This window comes from Pezoporus flaviventris, unplaced genomic scaffold (genome assembly GCF_033815535.1).
Source record: "Pezoporus flaviventris isolate CSIRO_AGI_PZ_B2104156 unplaced genomic scaffold, CSIRO_AGI_Pfla_v1 ptg000014l, whole genome shotgun sequence".
Lineage (NCBI taxonomy): Eukaryota > Metazoa > Chordata > Aves > Psittaciformes > Psittacidae > Pezoporus > Pezoporus flaviventris.
The window spans coordinates 212,948-231,380 of NW_026892562.1; the positions used below are offsets into that span (position 1 = coordinate 212,948).

An 18,433-nucleotide genomic window follows, 5' to 3' on the forward strand; every position below is an offset into this window, starting at 1 on the left:
ATGGTGTTAAACTGTTAGTCCTGTCAGCCACAAAGCTTGTGGCATTTTGTGGTTTGATGAAGTATTTTTTGCCTAGGCCCAGTATTTCTCAGAGTGGTCGTAAGGTTGGTTGTGTGCGTTAGATAAAAGGTTATTAAAAGCACTATTACTCACTGCATAGCTGAGCATGAGGACTCAGTTGCCAGCTGAACAGCAAATGCTGAAAGAAGAGGGAAAAAAACCTCATAGCTCATGGGGTAAAATAACTCCTCAATTCACAAATAAGGCTCGCATCCTGTAAAAGCCTGGCTCCAAAGGAATACTCCCAGTCCACATAGGCAAAGTTTATTCTGCAGCCAGTAAAGAGCAAGAATTAACAGCAGTACACATACAATCACAGAGTTGCTTGCATTGGAAGTGACCTTAAAGCTCATCCAGTTCCAACCCTCTGCCATGGACAGGGACACCTTTCACTAGACCAGGTTGCTCCAAGAGCTGTCCAACAGCCTTGAACACTGCCAGGGATGGAGCAGCCACAGCTTCTCCGGGCAACCTGTACCAGCACCTCACCACCCTCACAGGGAAGAGCTTCTGCCTAAGATCTAACCTAAATCTCCCCTCTGTCAGGTTAAAGCCATTCCCTCTTGTCCTGTCACTACTTAAACTAAATACAAAGAAAAAGAGTAGATGTAAAAGAGGTGGGAATACAAGATGCCATATTTACCAACTGATAAATAGTTATAAAGGACTATATAATCAGTCCAAAATGCTGAAAGTATCCACGTCATGTTTATAATTACATAAATAACTAACAAATGCACTGGAATGAGGCCTTACCAAGACAAATAATTTGTTTATTTCTGTACTCAGCCATGGAGCAATACCTACTGCTTTTATTTATTTATTTTTTTTTAGTTCCCCTACACACACTTAGCTTACATTTGAAGACTGCAAAGTCTAAGTTCAACTTTACAACCAATTAATCTGTTAGGTTGGTATAACACATGTCCTTCACAGTCTACATTCCAACCATAGGAATTTCAGTACCTGAAAGAGTCATAAAAGTATTGAATAGTTGGGTTGGAAGGGACTTTAATGCTCATTCAGTTCCAATCCCCTGCTGTGGGCAGGAACACCTTTCACTAGACCAGGTTGCTCCAAGCCCCATCCAAGCTGGCCTTGAACACTGCCAGTGATGGGGCAGTAAAATTATGTGACAGTACACACATCTGCAATAGATGTGCCTATCTTCAAGCTGGTTAAGTGACATACATTGCTTTAAAGTGTGGCTTGGTTGAATCCATACAACTCAGTTAAAAAGACATTGGGTTTTCATCTGTTCCCATGAGTTTTAAAGATTTAAAGCAGTAGTGCTTAATGGTGACAGTAAAGGACTGTCTCTTACTCCCCAGATCAATGTGTTGTATCATGGACTCACACTGGTAGACTCTGGAGATCTGAAATTCCATGTGCCTCAGTTTTTCCTCCTGAAAAATGGACTAATGACACTTACCTGCCTCTCAGGACCCTTACAATGCTTGCTGGTAAATTCAGACTTCTGCAAGATGAAATCTGCCTTATGTGTGTAAAGAAGCACTGCAGTCTGCAGTCATTAGGCCCTGCCACTTCCATTGTCTGCACATGTACCTCTCAGAAATGCACACTTACAGACAGGACAAAGTGGTTTTTTGTGTTGTTTTTTTTGGGGGGGGTATGGGAACTGATTACCAGAACTCCTGAAAAAAAGGCCTGCCACGTCACTATTGAGCTGTCTTCAGGATTAAACTCTCTCCTGAAATTACTATCATGATCTTGGCACCGTGCTCGTATCTCTTGTATTGCCACATTTGATGCCACATTATGATCAGACACTGTACTTCAGGTATCTGGGAAAAGCCTGACAAAGGCTCATCTCTGCCAACAGTGAAGCAGGTAGGATGAGTACCAATTCCACAGCAGGCTGCTGGGAAAGGAAGAACCTGCTTCCTTATTGGGAAACAAATAGGGAACCAAACCCTAACCAAACCAGCAGGAATTCAGCTTTGAACAAGATACAAGAACACCAGGTATCCTTACACTTTCCTCCTTCACTTGCTCTTCCCTTATACCTCTCATTTGCATCTCCAGCAGATATGAACCTCTTGATTTTAGCAACCTTTGGGATATTGAATTGATAGGATAAGAAGGATTTAAGGAAATACAGTTAGTCCCCTGATAGTCAATCAATTATTCCACAAGCTACAAAGCACTCAAATGGTTAAGAACCCAACCATTTAATTGATACTTACTTCTGCAGCTGTGCAACATCTCCATTTCCCAAGAGGGCTGTTGCCAGTTGCTGCTCAGGGTTTCTAACAATCAAATGGATCAATTCTGCAGATACCTTAAGGCTGCCTGTTAAGTAAGAATGATGTTTGTGGTGTGCAGAGGGTGGGGAAGGTGGCAATAGAAAAAGAGGCAGTTCATTCACCAGGAAAATGTCAATGTATTTTCTGTTTTAAACACTGGACATTTATTTAGAGTCTTTAGAGCCCATACATTATAGAATAATTTTCATTTAATCACATTCAAATATAATAGGCAAATATATAATACAATAAATTGCATTTGTACACATAAATACAAAATCTGAGGTAGGGCCTCAAGAATAATGATTTCTGAAATTAAGAACATACAGCATTGTAATATGCACTGCATGAGATATATATGATGCATCCTTTGTAACATAATGTATCTCCTCCACATATAGCTAATGAAAAAAATTATAATGACCTGGTTAGGGTACAAATCTTTATCCATAGGCAGCAGTACCCTACAGAATGCCTGTAAATATATATATATATTTATATATGACATTACGCAAGTAATTAAGATTTAACCCATCAGTGATGGGTCCTTAATAAAGTGCCATAGGACACAGGGCGCAAATTCTCAGCTGGTGTGAACTGTCACAGCCCCAAAAAAGCCGTGACAGTTTATACCAGCTAAGCATCTACCTTACAAGGTAATTATACATAATATAAATGGTAGATAACAGCAGGTTTTAGTTGATCAATAGTTTTCCTTAACAATGGAAGATAGCTATAAGGCAAATGGTTACCTGAAGATGTATTTAAACATTATGGACAAATAATAATATTGTACGCAATAAGGTCCAGCCCAGTTCTCACACCATCTTAAACCCATCAGGAAAACCTTCTGTCTTTGGCTGCCTGAGGGTAACAAAGGTAGAAACCCCCAATGCCCCTACCATCCCCCCCCTTGAGTTGTCAACCTGAGTCCCTTGGGAATATCAAGCTCTGACCACTTTACAGTGGATACCATTTAACTACAAACAAAGAAACAAATGTCTCTTACAACAGCATTACTTAGCAAAGCAGAGAAGCTGAGAAGCTTTCTGTGATGCTGCTTGCTAAAGCTCTGCAAGCCCACAATCCCTACAAAAGTCTGTCTCTGATTGCAAGAAGTGGACCTGCAGAATAAGAAACCAATAGGAAACCAGTGTCTGCCAGAAACAAGCAGCTGCTTTAACACAGACAACAAGAAAACATCCATACAACTGTACATATATTCAAAAAGCCAAAGATATTTAACATAAACCAGGCATTGGAATTTTATGGTAAGAGAAAACCACACACTGTATCGAAAGCAATGATCTTCAGTGCTGAAGCTCATCTGATGTGGTCAGTGGAGCAGAACCTAAGCAAAAGACTACTTCAACCCAATTGAAACGTCATATAAAGACAATCCAAGTCTTTCTCAATTAAAGGTCATTTTGTTAAACCCTTCTTTTTGGAAACAAAGTGCTGCCACATCTAGCTGAAACACAGGTTGTAAACATTGCATATTAAAAACACTAGGAAGACCCCAAATAATTTGAAGATGGCAAGCATCAGGTATAATCTTTAATGCATACAATAATGCATCTCAGCTCATCCAGAAATTCAATTTAATTTCAAAGAAAAAATATGCAACATAATTCCACCAAATTTGAATACTTTTTTACTCACAAGATAGATCTGCAAGTACGTACATCACATTTTTTACTAATATGGCTTTTTCCTTTTTTTCTTTTTTTATCTTTACTGGTATTTAATTAGTTACTAAAATTTAGGTTTAGAAAATTATCGAAGTACATGCAAGCTTTTCCTAGGACATGGTAAATGAAGTGCATTCCAAACTTCAAAGTGACTTCTCATTTAAAGAAGACACTGCTGGTTACTTTAATCTCAACATTCAGATTTGGCTAGTAAAATACTTCTCAAAAAAAGTCTAATGTAAAAAAAACAATCCTGCTTTAATCATAGAGCAAAAACTTCATACCTTCAGTGATTTTTAGATGCATTTGTCTCCCCTCTCCAAATACTTTTGCAAGCTTAGGAATGGAGGTCAAAGCTGAATACAAATATCAGCTAGAACAAAATCACTATTGCTTGTTTTTAGAGTTTCAAAATCAAGCCTAATCCTGTGCTAATGACTTAGCAGGCACAGGAACAACATCTAAATTAAAAGCAAGCAGATTAATTACATAAATCATGGAAAGCAATTTGATTTTTCATATGCATTCTGGTTTGGTAATCCAAGCCAAATAGAAGGTATCATAACCTAGCAGTATCCCTTCAAATGATATCTCCTTTATGCTGAAGGTAGGCAGTAACTGACATCCTTACACTGAGGTAATTTTATTGCAATTAGTTAATCCCAGTTCCAATGCATGTCCTGAGACAAGTTAGTAAGTGAAAGGATTCAGAACTGCTAAGCCATTTGAGAGTGTTTTCTTTTTTTTTTTCTTTAAAAAAAAAAAAGAACAAACCTATGTATTATTTTTATTTTTTTTTATCACAGTAGTAGTGAAGAAAAACTGGCTTGGACTCTTAAAATCAAACCAAGATGCTAGGTAATATTGGTAAAGAGAGGCCTAAAGCTATTTATCCTGACAAAAATACCGAATTCTCACTAAAGGCGCTGACTTATGTCCCCTTCTTCAACCAGAGAGAGCCCCTCAGCGCTGTGGAGATATGGGAGCCAAATTTCCAGCTCACCTTTATGGACCTTCTACACCAAACAGAGCATGGCTTCTCATACCTGCCTCTGCTAGGAAAATAAAAGCCAGGATTAACAACAACAAACCTCTCATTAAAATAGCAGGCGAAGCAGAATTAAGGCAGAGGAGCTCACAGAAGGGTCCACTCTTTCTGCCGTGTGAGACAGGGACCAACAGAGCCCATGGAGTGGAGATTCAGGGCCAGCAAAAGATGTTGCAAAATCTGCCCTCGCTTCACTTGTCTGCCCGAGGATTAAAGGTCTCCAGCAGCGCCTAGAATTGGCAACACTAACTGCCCCGTGAAAAAGGAAGTTCAGCAAAATGATTAATATATTTAATATACATATATATATATGCACACACACACACACAGAGAGAAAAGAAGTTAACAGTTTGTGGAAGTATAACGTTAAGGTTTAGGTTTTGCTTTGTTTTCTTCAACAGGATGAAACAACGCATCTACTGATCTATGGACACACATGAACGGAAGATTTACCTGAGACCCTGTAATATGAAGACAGACAAACAAAAGAAGGGTACAGAAACAGTCCCCTGAAAGAACATTTACTGGCTACTACAGTAGTGTATGTGGGGAGGGAAAAAAACAGCTAAACTACTCTAAGCTCACCATTGGCTACACTGATATTTATATAGACATAAAACATCACTAGTACACACTACATGAACACTGATCACTGTTAAAAAATATCATATACGTATGTATAGGATATAAAAAGATAGTTAAAGGTTACAAGGTTTGTCAATTATCGAAGATATATTTTTCTCCCTCATTCTAGTGCACTGACAATAAACTGGGCTAATATTCTATTCAGGTAAATCAATGTACTTTTAAAAAGCTCTATTTTTACTCTGCCCAATAGGTAACATAATTATTGAAGTCTAGCATTCATATCACCACTTACAGGTGATTTCTAAAATGTCATTTTTCACAATGTCCTATTGATATGCAGTGTTACAATAGCCATCTACTAAGTTGCCCTCTCCGCCCTGCCCTCCCGTTTTGGATATCTAATGCTGCATCTGTATGGATGACTGCAGTGGCTAATTGTTGTGGGGTTTGGTGGGGGTTATTTAATGAAAATGTTTTAAATGCAAACAAAAGAAAAAACAAACAAAAACCAACCAAACAAAACAAAAACAGACAAAAAAAAAAACAACCCACAAAAACCAAAAACCAACCCCTATGTACATTTCAGAGACTACCGCTTTGAAGAATTTACATGCTATATATATAATACATAGGCAACTGGGGTTTCTGCTATTTCCCCATTGGTTGAAAGAGAAGAATACATCATCTAAAGTTTATGTAAAGAGGTTTAGAGGAGAATTAATGGGGAGTCACAAAGTTGAACAGCACATCTAACTTCTAATAACTGTTGTCAGGCGGTAACTAGACTACACTTACCACAGTAAGAATACAAAGTTAGGCACAAATTATATGATGGCTTCTTGAGGAGATACTGTAAACAAAAGCAGAGAAACAAGGGAAACCACCTTCAGAGGAGTGAAGTGAGTAAAACCACAGTTGCTGTTAGAGTGGAGCAAGGTTTCTGACTCTTTGTATAACTGAGGCATTTTTAACTGAAATGACAGATATCAAATTATCAGAAAAAACATACAACAGTTCTTTAAACAGTGATGCCCATACATACACCTCAGTTTGGCACCATTTCCAAACCACTTCTAGACTCAAATGCAGATTAGTCCCAGTCTCAAATCATTAATTCCTGAAATTTTGCTTTCACTTTTCTACTTGAAAAGATCAGATGGATTATAGTATTTCTGTTCTGGTCCCACATATTGCTTCCTTGTGAGCTGCTTAAAGGGTCTCCACTTGCTTAAGATAACAAGTCCTCAAAGGTAGTATATATCATGCAAGAAGCACACAGACATGATCGGTCAAGGTCTGCTGTTACTGTAGGAAAAGTAACCATGCTTACTGTGGAAGCTTTCTGCTGAATTTGTACCAGGACTACAGGACAACCCTTCTTTGCTCACTTCCATCTCACCTCAGGGCTGAACTTCTCTTTGACTACACTGCTAAGGTCCTAGTCCTATCATAGCTACCTGTTACAAGGATGCTTGTGTGAAATGAGTAAAATTCTGTACATAATTTCTTCAACACAATTTTTCTGTTGTGTTTCCTGACAAAACCTGGTATGTCACCTGTTTCACAACATGCTTTTGGTATTTCATCAGGTACAGAACACATCATGGGCATCACCTACACCTGGAAGTGGTCTATCTAGGTCTTCTCTATAGCATGCAACAGTAAGTCCTGCTTTCCTAAGCAACCACTTAAGAAAAGAAGAGAAGAAACGGGGAAAGAAAATGGAAAAAAAAGTATAGGAGAAGGTTGACAATGTTATTGCCACCCATGTAATAACTATTAGCATTGGGTCCCCAGTTCTATATCCTTCACTGGCAGTTTAAGTCCCAGGGAAGAGGTTCCCAGTGGATCAATCATATTCATGTAACGTTCACCACGGTGCTTGGCCAAAAACGGACCCCAGTCAGGCTGTGGAGAACACACCAACTTGAGTCGCTGCAATGTGGGGGAGAGAAAAGAAGGTCTCATTTGAAGTTACCAAGCAGAATAATGACACAGAAGGAATGAGGATAGGCTCATTTAAGATTATGGATGATAGCCCTGTAATGCTCCACTGCTCAGTGTTTGTTTTGCACAAAGTTTGCAAGATTAATAGAGGATCAAGTGCCCAGACTTTAATTATACATTCTCCCCTGCACCATATGAGGGGAGCTCAGAACCACTGCTGCAGATTGCAAGGCTCACTTACTGAAGGACATGTGCACAATTACTTAGCCCAATGGTCTTAAGCAGTGGGTAACGGCATTAAAATAATTGGATTTCTGGTTTGCATATTTCCCAAAGGTACACAAATGACCAAAAGGAAGTACACTGCTATGAATGAACAAGGATTTTAATTTTGAGATGACAAAATGTTTCATTATTATCAGTGGGAAAAAAGAAAGAGGAGAACGTTAACCTGGCAAACAACAAAAATCTTCTCATCTTTCCACTGATTTTCTTATTGAATATATAATTTGATTGGTGCATTTACAGATAAAAAGGAAAGAAAACATATTTCTGATGACTTAAAAGGGAATAATTATATGTTTATTACCTAATAAAGTGAATCAGGCCTATATATCAGTTATTTTAATCTCTGCTTAATTACCAGTCTGCAACTCTTACCTCCCAAATCAACCATAATAATTTTGTGCAGCAGACTTGGTATTCAGGAAATACCAAGCTGCAGCTGAAATAGCTTCAGCTAAAGCCCCTTCAAAATAGATCCAACTTTCTGATGTTTCTTTTCTTGCACTAGTAGAGGGGCAGTTAGGAGAGCACCCTATTTTTGCACCAACAGTACACATGTTAAGTTCGAAGATTTGAAGCAGAGCAATTTGTCTCAATGAGAGAAACCCATGAGACGATGAACAAGCAAGTCTAATTTCTCATTAGCTCATTCCCAGCAGGAGCAATTGTCTCCTGACCTGTGCGCTCCAATATGCTCCACACAAGGCCTGAATGGCCCTTTAGACAAGTGGCCTCATTGCCTAGTGCCAGTCATGTACTCAGATGGTGCGTCCCACCGCTTAATATTAAATTCCCTTGCTCTGTATGAAGCAGAAAGGCATGCTCTTTTCCCTTAGGCATGTGTAGTGTGACATATTGAGAGACCAAAAAGATTACTCTATTTTAGTACATTTTCTCTCCTTTACATCTTTGAGGCATGTAACAGCCCCGATGGGTTTTGCAGGAGAGCTGAACTGCAAAAGCAGCTATGGAAAAGGGGAAGCGAGCATCTCTTCCTCATCCCAAGGAGGGAGCAGCACAAGCAGCATGCAGCAGTGAGAGACCAGATCTAAGAAAGCCTCAAAGGCCAAAAATAAGAGCATGGAACTTCTTCCACAGACAAGGTGAAGGCAGCAGAGGGAGGAAATGCTGACATGAAAAAGGCATTGCCTGCAAAGAGCTGAGGAAGTAGTGGGATGGGACCAGCCAGGGAGCAGAGGGGATGGCAGCAGGATGACAGGGAGGGCCAGAGCACAGAAACAGGGAGCAGAAAGGGGCTGCCACACTTCTGGAGCAATGGGGGAAGCAGCAAGAATCTGATTTGCAAAATAAACACAGGCAGCATAAAAATAAATTGCCACCTGGAATTCCTTTTAAGCCCAGGTGTGAGAGAGGATAAGCTTATTCAAGAAAAATAAAGAGATGAAGAAGCAGGGGGGAAATGGATTGCCAGCAAAGTTCTAAAATGAGTCATTTGAGCTGTAGAGCATGAGTTCTTTCCATTACATCTTATTTCTGAATTTCATCAAGTGTCACAGACTCCTGCAGTGCATCCTGCATGATTCTGCTACCCAACCATCTCGCACCTTGCAAACAGGCAACTCCAGATTGGTATCACCTTGCCCTGACAGCCAGGCTTGCTGCGACACAATATGCACCAGCAGTCAGTGCTTCCTACGTTTACGGGCTGCTTTTGCAAACAGAATAGCAAAGCTAGAACAGCTTTCTCTCAATAACATCATACCAGGGCTCTGTAACTCCTTCTAGTTCCCATAAAAGCAATCACTTAACAATTCAGGAACAGGGAATAGAATGTCTGCATTTTAGATCAACCGAGCGTCTCTTTGCAACACAATAACTAGCTTATGAGAAAGTAATGTAAGCACTATTAGACATTCAATGTCACCAAAAAAAAAAAAAAAAAGTAATGTAAAATAAACTAGGCAGTCTCCTGCAACCATATTTTTAAGCAGCAAAAAGACAGAAGAATTACCTCAATAAATTTGCCTGGGGCTAGATGCATTTTTATCACAAACATAACTGGGATCCAGATAACTGAACAGGCCAGCATCAGCCATCCAAGCACCATGGACCAGCCTGGATAATGGTAAGCTCCATAAGTCATTGGTTCCCATTGGTAAAAACTGAAGCAAAGAATAAACTGGAAACAAAGAAGGGAAGCAAATATGTTTGATTAAGCAAAACAAGCTGCCTATGCAACAAACGGTGGGTATCCACACACAGGGCTGGTATGTATGGAATAAAAGTACATCCACCTGCAGCAGGGCACTGCCTTGAGCTGTACTAAACAGGTCAGAGTATGAATCTAATGAGTTTCATGGAAATCTTGCAAAATCACGCAAAAATAACTGCATTTATGCTGGAAGAATTGATAGTAGAAACCTGACCCTAGAGTAACATGCTTTATTACATGGTCTTTTGACAGTTTTACTTAATGTGATTATGCTAAGTTACTCCATTTCACTTACTGTATGAACAGCAATACATCTACTTATATTGGTGCATAATTCAGTAACTTTGGGGAAATGCCTGTGCTCACAATAATTGCACACAGAAGATTTATAACAGTATAGCTAGGTAAAAGCGCATATCAGAATGATTAGTTTTATGTAGAGTAGTTGAAAGTCTAATATTAGACTACCCAAATTTATCAATTATTAGCTATACAGACACAATAACAGAAAAGAATACATTGCTTGGTTTTGCTGTTACCACTGCATAAAAGTTGAATTACAACTGATCAGCATCAATTTATTTCTCACCATAAGTTCACTAAATAGTACATTTGGAAGGAAGAACAACAGGACATGCAAGTTTGAAGTGACCTCGTTTACTTTCTGATTTTGCTTTCCTTAAGAGACAACATAATTTCATATTCCCTAGTTGTGATTATTGGCAGTAGGTAAAAGGCAAGTCTGGTTGGGAAAGGAACCAAGCAATTTGTAGAAAAGACTTACAATTCCCTTCTGAAGTCTTAACAGTAGCATCTTGAAAACAACCATTGGAAGCAAAGCAGATTACAAAACCCATGTGTACATGCAGTTTTAACACTGCCCTCACAACAAGAATAGACATTGCCTTATCCTAATAAATATAGATTAAGCTGGGCTATGTCTTCAAACATTCAAAAAGGGATTTACAAACTCCACCTGTATATTGCCACATCAAACACCAGTTGCCACTACCTAGGTAAGATAGATCTACCTGGTTTTCATGCATAGTAAAACTACACTTCAGTAAGGACAACTGGTAAAGAAAAACTATGTGGGAAAGTCCATCTTCATCATACCCATTGGAGAAATTGTTCTCACCATAGAAAATGTCTTTTCCTTGTAACTCAGGATTTTGTTCAGCTCACCAAAACTCACTAGTCCTTTCACACATAAATCCCTGTCTGAAAAAACTAAACATTTTCCAGTTTTCAGATAAAAAAAAACCTTCATTTGTGAATTATCAATGCCAACAAGTTAGTCAAAGCACAACTTCTCTAGAAGAAGTGACACCAGAGGAGTAGAGCATCACTGCTTTGCTTCCTCACACCACTCAGCCAACACCACACTTCCTAGGATTTCTGAAAATACATGTATTTTGAAACCATAGCTTTTTCTCTCTTGCACCTAACCATCTATGAACACTTGTGGGAACTATTTAGTACTGCTGTGAAATGATGAGGTTTTAAAACCCTACACAAATACTTAAGAGTTGGAGTTATTCAGTCTGGAAAAAAGAAGGCTCCGGGAAGACCTTAGAGCAGCATCCAGTGCCTCAAGGAGCTACAAGAAACCTGGAGAGGGGCTTTGGACAAGGGCCTGTAGGGACAGGATAAGGGGGAATGGCTTTAACCTGACAGAGGGGAGATTGAGATAAGGTCTTAGGCAGAAGTTCTTCCCTGTGAGAGTGGTGAGGTGCTGGCACAGGTTGCCCAGAGAAGCTGTGGCTGCCCCATGCCTGGCAGTGTTCAAGGCCAGGTTGGATGGGGCTTGGAGCAATCTGGTCTAGTGGAAGGTGTCCCTGCCCATGGCAGGGGGTTGGAACTGGATGAGCTTTGAGGTCCCTTCCAACTCAAACCATTCTGTGATTCTATGAATAATCTCGTTGCACATTGGGTCCATGCATCGGGGCTTTCAAACTGTAGTCTGTGCTCTTAAATTTCAAATACTGGTGAAAGACAGCACAGAGACTTATCAAGCCAAAGGCTTTTGAAATGGCTTAAAGAATGATTTCATTCTTGTACCCAAAACTGATACACAATTAGAGACTATATACGAATTGAGGTTAACGTGGTGTTAGAGAGCTAGACAGTAAAGGCAGATACAGTTTTACTTTGATGCTTGGACTTGAAAAAACAAACAAAATAGTAACATGGAGCATGTGCCCCCTCTTCGGTTAACTAGAGGATCTGCACTCGGACTACAGCATCACGTCAGCGTTTGGGGTTCAAATAGAAAGAAAAGAAAAAGAAAACCTCGCAAATAAACAGAATACAATCTGCTTTAAGTCTAAACCCGGTTTTTCCCACGCTGGAGCCCGGGCAGGTCGATGCCGCTCCCCCACCCCGCGGAGCGCAGGCAGCCTCTGTCCTGCAGCGCCACCTGCTGGCGCAACTTGGAAATATCGGTTGTAAGAGATCCCAGGCTGGTTTGAGTTGGAAGGGACCTTAGAGCTCACTGTTCCCATCTCCTGCCATCGGCGGGGACACCTTCCACTAGACCAGGTTGCTCCAAGCCACGTCCAACCTGGCCTTGAACACTGCCAGGGATGGGGCAGCCACAGCTTCTCTGGGCAGCCTGTGCCAGCGCCTCAGCACCCTCACAGGGAAGAGCTTCTTCCTAAGGGCTCATCTCAATCTCCCTTCTGTCAGGTTAAAGCCGTTCCCCCTTAGCCTGTCCCTACAGGCCCTTTTAAAAAGAGCCCTTTGACCAGCTCTGGAGTCCTCAATATAGCAAAGACAATGACTTGTTGGAGAGTGACCAGAGGAAGCCACAAAGACACTGAAGTACCTCTACTGTGGAGACAGGTGAGAAAGCTGGGCTTGTTCAGCCTGGAGAAGACTCTGGGAGATCTTACTGCAGCCTTTTAGTTCTTAAAAGGGGCCTATAAGAAGGATGGGGAGAGACTTTTTAACAGGGTGTGTTGCAACAGGATAAAGGGTGATTGGTTTAAAATCATTCAGTCTGGATGCGAGATAAAAATTCTTTACAATGAGGGTAGTAAAACACTGGTACAGATTACCCAGAGAGGTGGTGGAAGCGCCATCCCTGGAGACATTCAAGGACAGGCTGGATGTGGTTCTGATCTAGTTGAAAATGTCTTTGCTCATTGCAGGGATGTTGGACTAGACGACCTCTGAAGGTCCCTTCCAGCCCAAACTGTTATATGATTCTATAAGCCCCTCTCCAGATTTCTTGTCAGCCCCTTTAGGCACTGGAAGCTTCCTGAGGTCTCCCCGGACTCTTCTCTTCTCCTTGCTGAGCAAGCCTTTTTTCCTCTTTTTTCTTTATTTTCTTTTTTTAGAGAAACTCAAGGGATTTCAATTTGTTATTTCAAATATAACTGTATTGATCTTTGTAAAAATATCTCCAGCTTTGCAGCTAAAACTTTGTCACTCAGATTTCCACATAAGCCTTCCCAAAGGATGCCTCCCAGATCAGTTTAGGACTCAATAATGTGCTTTTTCTCTATCTTATCCTGAGAACGGAACAGAGATTGTGTCACTTCCATTCCCATGCTACGTGTATACATACATACATACATATATTTTACATGCACACACATGCATTCAGTGGTCATCGCTAGCACAGCACTTTGCACACATGGGGTAAGGCTGCCATAGCAGCATGAGGATACTCACCACCCCTCTCCACCAAAAACACCATCACTTCTGCTCTGTCTCATTTACTACACACACATGCAAGAACATATGCACACACATACGTGTATGGCTAGGTATCTGCACCCAAGATGTAATTACCACCCTTAAGAAGCCATAGGAAAGAGGAAGAAAGAACAAAGCTCTTTGGAGAAGACATTAAATAAACCTTTTACTTACTGTTAAAATAGTTGGGGTCACAAATGCCCAACAGACTCTCCAGAATTTGCTTGGCTTAAATCCAATCATCATTTCTATATCTTCACAAAATCTTTGTAATCCTATGAATAGCAAACATGCACACAATTAGGTGTGAAAGAAACCAGCTGGAATTTGCTAGGAGGCTCTGGTGGCCTCTCTCATATCTAATTACAAAAAAAACCTGACTTGTTGGTTGAAAACTTCAGTGGAGGATCTACCACACAGTAAAATATGAGACTATTACAGTGGGAACCATTCCAATAAAATATTTAATTTTTTAAGGATTAAAGCAAAACTGAGCTTTTACACAGAGATTAAGCATTCAGTATGATTTGGGTTGAAGTGTTAATAGTACAGACTGGTTAGCTGCAGTTATAGGATCACAGAACGATAGAATGGTTTGAGTTGGAAGGGACCTTAAAGTTCATCCAGTTCCAACCCCCTGCCACGAAGGGGGACACCTTCCACTAGACCAGGCTGCTCCAAGCCACGTCCAACCTGGCCTGGACCACTGCCAGGGATGGGGCAGCCACAGCTTCTCTGGGCAACCTGTGCCAGTGCCTCACCACCCTCACAGGGAAGAATTTCTGCCTAAGATCTCATTTCAGTCTGCCCTCTGTCAGGTTAAAACCATTCCCCCTTATCCTGTCCCTACAGGCCCCTGTCAAAAGCTCCTCTCTGGCTTTCAGAGTATATGTGGTTTTATGTGTATACTTACTATATTTCAATGTGAAGATGAACCTTATTAATATCTATATACCTGTTTCAGCATAGACAATATCTGAGCTTCTCTATACCTATGATATGGCTGGGGTAGAACTGTGTCACTTCACACTGAAACTGAGAACATCCTATTACTTTTCAACTGATATGTAAGCAATACTTGGAATGACTAGGGAGCACCTATAAATATTTTACATTCTATTCAATGCTCTTTGAACAGATCTACTGGTTAATTCTTCAGATTACTGTAATGATTTCAGCTATAAAATTACTTGAGTTAATAAAACAGGCAAGATTGAAAAATGGTATTTCAGCCCCCTCTGCAGCTATCTCCTGCCTTTCAGCCTTGGTCTGCAGAACTGTTTAGGTGAATGGCCCCTGCTCACTGCAGCTATTAATAATTTACCCAAAAGTAGTAAAAACAAAATTTAAATTTATTCCAGCTTTTCTAGTGATGACAAGAAAAGAGGTCTGGGGTCCAAGGCCGAGCTCATTTCTCACACAAACATTTCAAATTTATGACGTTTTATTTGATAAAGCAGGTGACCATCTCTGTCATTTAAGGTTCACACGACATTATTCTACAGCATTTAGTCCTTTATGATGTGGGCAGAGGGATGGAGCTTAAACAATGGAGAGAAGTCACAGAGTAAGGGAAGAAATACTTGGAACATAAGTAATAAACTGCTTGCTTGACATTCTTATTTCCCTTAGAGCCAACCACTGCAGCTGCCAAAGAAGGGATAATCCCCAAGTTTGATCCACCTAATTTTAGAAGCCTTTCTGTTGATATGAAGGAGAAATAAATCTATCCACATGACTGTTCCAAAAATTAAGGAGGTAAAATAGGGCAGTGTTTCATTATTCAGCATCTTCTGCTGCACCTCTAAGAAAGCAGCAGGGCTGGATGGAGCTAGAGCAGAGGGGAAGCACAGAGTAACCCAGCTCAGGCAGATAGTATGTCAGAGAAAAGCTCAAGAACTGTGTTATGATAAGAAATAGAGAAGAAAATGGGAGATGCTCACACAGCAATCATCCCTGCAGTGCACTGTGGTGGGAACAAAACTAATTTGAAACTAATTGCAGCAGTGCAAGGGATGGGCTGAAGGGTCTTTCCATGAGTATAAAGCTCACCCGAGTGCCTCTAGTTCAGCAAAGGAGGTAGACCTAACCAGATAGCTATCAAGAGCCTCTGTCTCCAAGATTCATGCAGTCTTCATGCAAATCTGCACACATTTGTTTTCAATCCAATTAAAAAATGTAGTTCCTTCTTGGAATCATCAGTCGATAATCACAGCTAAAGGTGCTTCCGACACTGACAGTCGGATGCATATAAACAGATACAGGGATTACACCATACTCATCTCTTTCCCAGTGAAAGACTGAAAACAGGTTCTTCAAGTTGCACAGAAAAATGCAAAGAATGCTTTGGTTAAGAGAATGCAAATTAAATCTTGGTATATTCATTCTCCCTCTCAGATCAGTCAGGCCTGCTGAATAACTTTGGGAAATAAACAATAAAGATCTTATGCTTCTCAATTTTCACTCTCTGAAGCAGGATGATGCATTCACAAGTGCTTGCAGAGAGAAAATCCATTAAAAAGGGGAATGCAAACACTAGGCAGACAACTACTTCAGTATTCTGCTACAGGTGAAGTGTTCAAAATTACTGACACTTCCTACAAATACTCTGCAGCAGTTACCACTCACTGACAATGAACCTTCCCACAACAGACTGTCAAAAAAGAATCAAGAAGGAGCATCAGCAAAGTTGAGATAACATGTTTTCAGTTTCCAAATTTCACATTTCAAAATGCAATGATGGAAATTATGCTGATGATTAAATTAGTCCCACAGCTCTAAGCTATTCTTCACCAATCATGCATCATTATCTAAACATTACTATACCAGCATATGAAATAAAAATTATTGGACTGAATTATGTAGCTCTGACTCTCCTGAAAAATAAGTGATAACGAGAAAATAAACAAGCATGCCTCTCTTGAATTTCAAAATCTCAACAAGCTCAGCAAGCAGAACATGTAACAAGGATTAAAGACAGATTTATTTCTTCATAAAAGCACCTGCTGCTATTGTGCCAACCTACTGGCCATGAAGAGTACAAGTACAAAAAGAAAGGTGTCAGTGGAGTGTAAAACAGGAATTGCCAGAGCTTGAAAATACATTATGCCCATTTTAAGCACTGCTTGAAGGAATGTAACAAGAACAGCAGCTTCACTTGTATTTGCAATATGAAAATCACAAATGTACAAGCTGTATTCCTATTAACAGTCTTTATAATGGAACTTTAATGCAGTAGAAGTAGCTATGATATATTACTCCAGCAGATATTGATTGTAAAGTAAATCTTGCCTTCTTTGTGTAAGACTGAAAGCACTGTAGTCTAGCAAAAGGTTAATTGTAGGGAATAATCTTGGGAATAGTTTACAGCAAAGACTTTACTAACATCTGTTGATCAACAATCAGTTGGTTCAGGAAGCATGGAAAGAATGATTTGTAATTTCTCAAGTCTTTTCCAAATCTGATTGCATCAAAGTTGTATCTAACTATTAAAAAAATAATTTAAAAAAAAAAAAAACAACAAAGAAAAACCCTTCTCGGCTATTCAAGCCCTTCCTTTGCAGTGCTACAGCTGCTTCTGTATTATTTTATGGTTTTCATAAAAATTAGTGCTTTAAGGGATACTGATATTTTGGGGGCAAAGCAGGCATGAGCCAGAGCAATTTTTCTTAGAAGCCGAGTAAGATGTTCCACAAATGCAGGTTTGTAGTGCTTCTGCCACACAGCGTTCAGAGGAGGAACAGAGCCATTTGCTCCTTTTATCTTGCACACCAACGGTAATGGCTGTAAAGAGGGCAATCTTTTTGGCACAGACCAGGTGATGCTGTAGATACTGCTGGCAAGGAAAAGTGACAAGAAACCCTTAGACTTTTCTTAAGCATTCCTACTCACCATCTTTTATGGAATCATACTGATTTTAAGAAGGCTGGGAATTGGAGAGGGACTTTTTGTCAGGGACTGTAGCAATAGGACAAGGGATAATGGGATTAAACTTAAAAAGGGGAAGTTCAGGTTAGACTTTAGGCAGAAGTTCTCCCCTGTGCGGGTGGTGAGGCACTGGCACAGGTTGCCCAGAGAAGCTGTGGCTGCCCCATCCCTCATAGTGTTCCAGGCCAGGTTGGATAGGGCTCAGAGAAACCCAGTCTAGTCAAAGGTGTCCCCCTTCGTGGCAGAGGGTTGGAACTGGATGAGCTTTAAGATCCTTTCAAACTCAAACCATTCTGTGATTAATTGGGAACTACGATAACCAGACACTAATGACTCAGATGGCACATACCCAGTGATGTTTTCCACAGGAATGGGTAAATGCTAAACCTGGTGCTACCTGGGGGGAAGGAATGGGCAAACCTTGCATACCTTCATGGAAACCACAGCACAGAGCAATGGCACAACTTGCCAGCACTGATCTTCAAACCAGGAGTTCTGCTAAATAATCCCCAAAATCTTGACTCCACTTTAGGAAATATATCAAAGCGGGACTCAGGTCCTTTGAGAAGACAGGTTGAATGTAAAGCTGATCCAAGTTATGAATATCATTTCACTCAAAGAGGTGACACTTCTAAACCCACTCTAATACTTACATTTCAGGGACATAAAACGCAACAATTATTTTGATCAACCAAAACATGACTGCTCTAAATCAAGTTTTCTCTTGGTGTTTTGACTTTTTCCA

The 18,433-nt window shown here is 40.2% G+C and overlaps 1 protein-coding gene across 2 annotated transcripts in view; it reads right to left on the minus strand.

Moving 5' to 3' along the window:
• Nucleotides 1-2,698: 2,698 nt before the first annotated feature.
• SLC6A5 (solute carrier family 6 member 5) overlaps nt 2,699-18,433 on the minus strand; it is a 39,963-nt gene continuing 24,228 nt past the window's right edge. Inside the window, exons 13-16 of one of the 2 annotated variants that reach the window (XM_061453085.1) lie at nt 13,936-14,036; nt 9,859-10,026; nt 6,450-6,504; nt 2,699-5,311 (exon numbers count right to left, since the gene is read on the minus strand). In XM_061453085.1, the coding sequence (XP_061309069.1) occupies nt 5,277-5,311; nt 6,450-6,504; nt 9,859-10,026; nt 13,936-14,036 (359 nt within the window). In that variant the 3' untranslated portion in view covers nt 2,699-5,276. Of the gene's footprint in view, nt 5,312-6,449; nt 6,505-7,190; nt 7,590-9,858; nt 10,027-13,935; nt 14,037-18,433 lie in introns of those variants that run through there. The other variant, XM_061453084.1, reaches the window with a different exon arrangement.